The 2,529-nt window shown below is 40.0% G+C and overlaps 1 protein-coding gene across 1 annotated transcript; it reads left to right on the top strand.

The window, feature by feature from the left end:
- Positions 1-1,520: 1,520 nt before the first annotated feature.
- On the top strand, positions 1,521-2,474 carry LOC117801749 (olfactory receptor-like protein OLF4). Its single transcript, XM_034657188.1, has one exon. It carries the CDS (start codon positions 1,524-1,526, stop codon positions 2,472-2,474), a length of 951 nt encoding a protein of 316 aa, XP_034513079.1. The 5' UTR covers positions 1,521-1,523.
- The last annotated feature ends 55 nt before the right edge of the window (positions 2,475-2,529 follow it).

Here is a 2,529-nt window from a genome sequence, read left to right as displayed (position 1 = left end):
TATTTTTAACCTCTGTGTAATTAACATGCAGTGTTATATTAGTTTTAGGTGTACAGTATAGTGATTCAACAATTGTATACATTACTCAGCACTCATCGTGATGGTCTACTTTTTATCCCCTTCACCTATTTCACCCTTCCACCCACACACCTCCCCTGTGGTAACCAACAATTTGTTCTCCATATTGAAGAGTCTTTTTTTTTCTGTTTGGTTAGTCTCTTTTTTCTTTGTTCATTTGTTTTCTTCAATTCCATATATGAGTAAAAGCATATGGTATTTGTCTTTCTCTGACTGACTTCTTTGAGTTAGCTTTACATCCTCTAGATTCATCCATGTTTTTGCAAATGGCAAGATCTCATGTATAACTGTTGATATCCTTTATCTACCCACTAACCTACCCTCTGGCAAATACCAGTTTGTTCACTATATTCAACAGACTGGCCGGTTTTTTGTTCATTTGTTCTGTTTTTTAGATTCACATATAAGTAGGATCATATGGTATTTGTCTTTGTCTGACTTATTTCACTGAGCATAGCAAAACTTGCAAAAAGTCTATACTCTCTAGAACCACCCATGTTGTTGCAAATGGCAAGACCTCATTCATTTTATGCCTGAGAAATAGTCCATCTTCTTCATCCATTCATCTATTGATGGACACTCTGGCTGCTTATAAATAATGCTGCTAAACGTGGGGAGCATATATATTTTTGAATTAGTGTTTTTGTCTTCTTTGGGTAAACACCCAGTAACGGGATTACTTGATAATGTGGTGTTTCTATGTTTAGTATTTTGAGGAATCTCCATACCGCTTCCACAGTAGCTGAACCAGATTGCATTCCCACTAACAGTGCATGAGGGTTCCCTCTTGACCACCCCTGCACTAACACTTGTTATTTCTTGTCATTCTAAACTAGCCATTCCGACTGGTGTGAGGTGATAGTCTTACTCTTTTGGATGTCACACAAATGGAATTATTTTATTCCCTTCACAGACTGTTCACTGTCTGCATATAGAAATGCAATGATTTTTTGAGGTTTGGCTTTGTATCCAGTTACTTGGTGGAATTAATTTATTAGTTCCATTAGTGTTTTTGTGGCATCTTTAGGATTTTCTACACATAAGACCACATTGCTTGCATTCATAAATTTATTTCTTCCTTTCCTGTTTGGATGACTTGTCTTTTTCTTTTCTTTTCTTTGTTTAATGGCTTGGCTAGAAGTTCCAGTGTTATGCTGAGGAGAGATCAAGAAAGTGGGGATCCCTGTGCTGTTCCCGATTATAAAGGAAAAATGTTGATTGTATCCCCATTCAATATCATGCTTGCTATGGGTTTTTTATAAATGGGTTTATGCTGAAATAGTTTTCTTCTATTCCTAGTTCTCAGTGTTTTTATCATGTTCCATGCACAGATATAAACATTAATTTCTTGAGTGCAGAATATAAAGGGTAACATGTCTGCCAGGTTAGTAAGGCATGATTGTGTCATGCTCTTTTTCTCTTATTTTGGTAGTCACATCAACTCCATGGAACTAAAGAATGATACACGAATTTCAGAATTTCTTCTTCTGGGATTTTCTGGGGAAAAGGAATTGCAACCCCTCCTCTTTGGGCTGTTCCTGTCCATGTACCTGGTCACCATACTTGGGAACCTGCTCATTATCCTGGCCGTCAGCTCTGACTCCCACCTCCACACCCCCATGTATTTCTTCCTCTCCAACCTGTCATTTGTAGACATCTGTTTCACCTCCACCACTGTCCCCAAGATGCTGGTGAATATACAAACACAGAGAAAAGTCATAACTTACAGCAGCTGCATCATGCAGATGTACTTTTTCATAGTTTTTGCAAGTTTGGACAACTTCCTCCTGACTGTGATGGCTTACGACCGCTTTGTAGCCATTTGTCACCCCCTGCACTACACGGTCACCATGAACCCCCGGTTCTGTGGACTGCTGATTCTGATGTCCTGGATCATGAGCATCTTGTATTCTTTGTTACAAACCATAATGATGTTGCGGGTGTCCTTCTGTACAGAGGTGGAAATCCCCCACTTTTTCTGTGAACTCAACCAGATGATCCAACTTGCCTGCTCTGATACCTTTCTTAATAACATGGTGATGTACTTTTCAGCTATGCTGCTGGGTGGTGCTCCCTTGGCTGGGATCCTTTACTCTTACTCTAAGATAGTTTCCTCCATACTTGGGATGTCAACAGCTCAGGGCAAGTATAAAGCATTTTCCACCTGTGTGTCACACCTCTCTGTTGTCTCCTTATTTTATTGTACTAGCCTAGGAGTGTACCTTAGCTCTGCCGCTACCCAAAGCTCCCACTCAAGTGCAGTAGCCTCGGTGACATACACGGTGGTCACACCCATGGTGAACCCCTTCATCTACAGTCTGAGGAACAAAGATATAAACGGGGCTCTGAATGTATTTTTCAGAGCAGCCATAAAGGGGCCACTTTTTCACAAGTAACTGTGCTTGCAGGCTTAATGCCTAATAGCCAGAAATTGATATTCTTTAATCAGAT

The sequence above is a fragment of the Ailuropoda melanoleuca genome, chromosome 4 (genome assembly GCF_002007445.2).
Source record: "Ailuropoda melanoleuca isolate Jingjing chromosome 4, ASM200744v2, whole genome shotgun sequence".
Taxonomy (NCBI): domain Eukaryota; kingdom Metazoa; phylum Chordata; class Mammalia; order Carnivora; family Ursidae; genus Ailuropoda; species Ailuropoda melanoleuca.
The sequence above is the reverse complement of the archived record's forward strand: the minus strand, read 5'-3'. Positions and strand labels throughout refer to the sequence as shown.

Coding starts and splice junctions, on each gene's coding strand:
- LOC117801749 (XM_034657188.1), top strand. CDS start 1,524: ATGGAACTAAAGAATGATACACGAATTTCAGAATTTCTTCTTCTGGGA.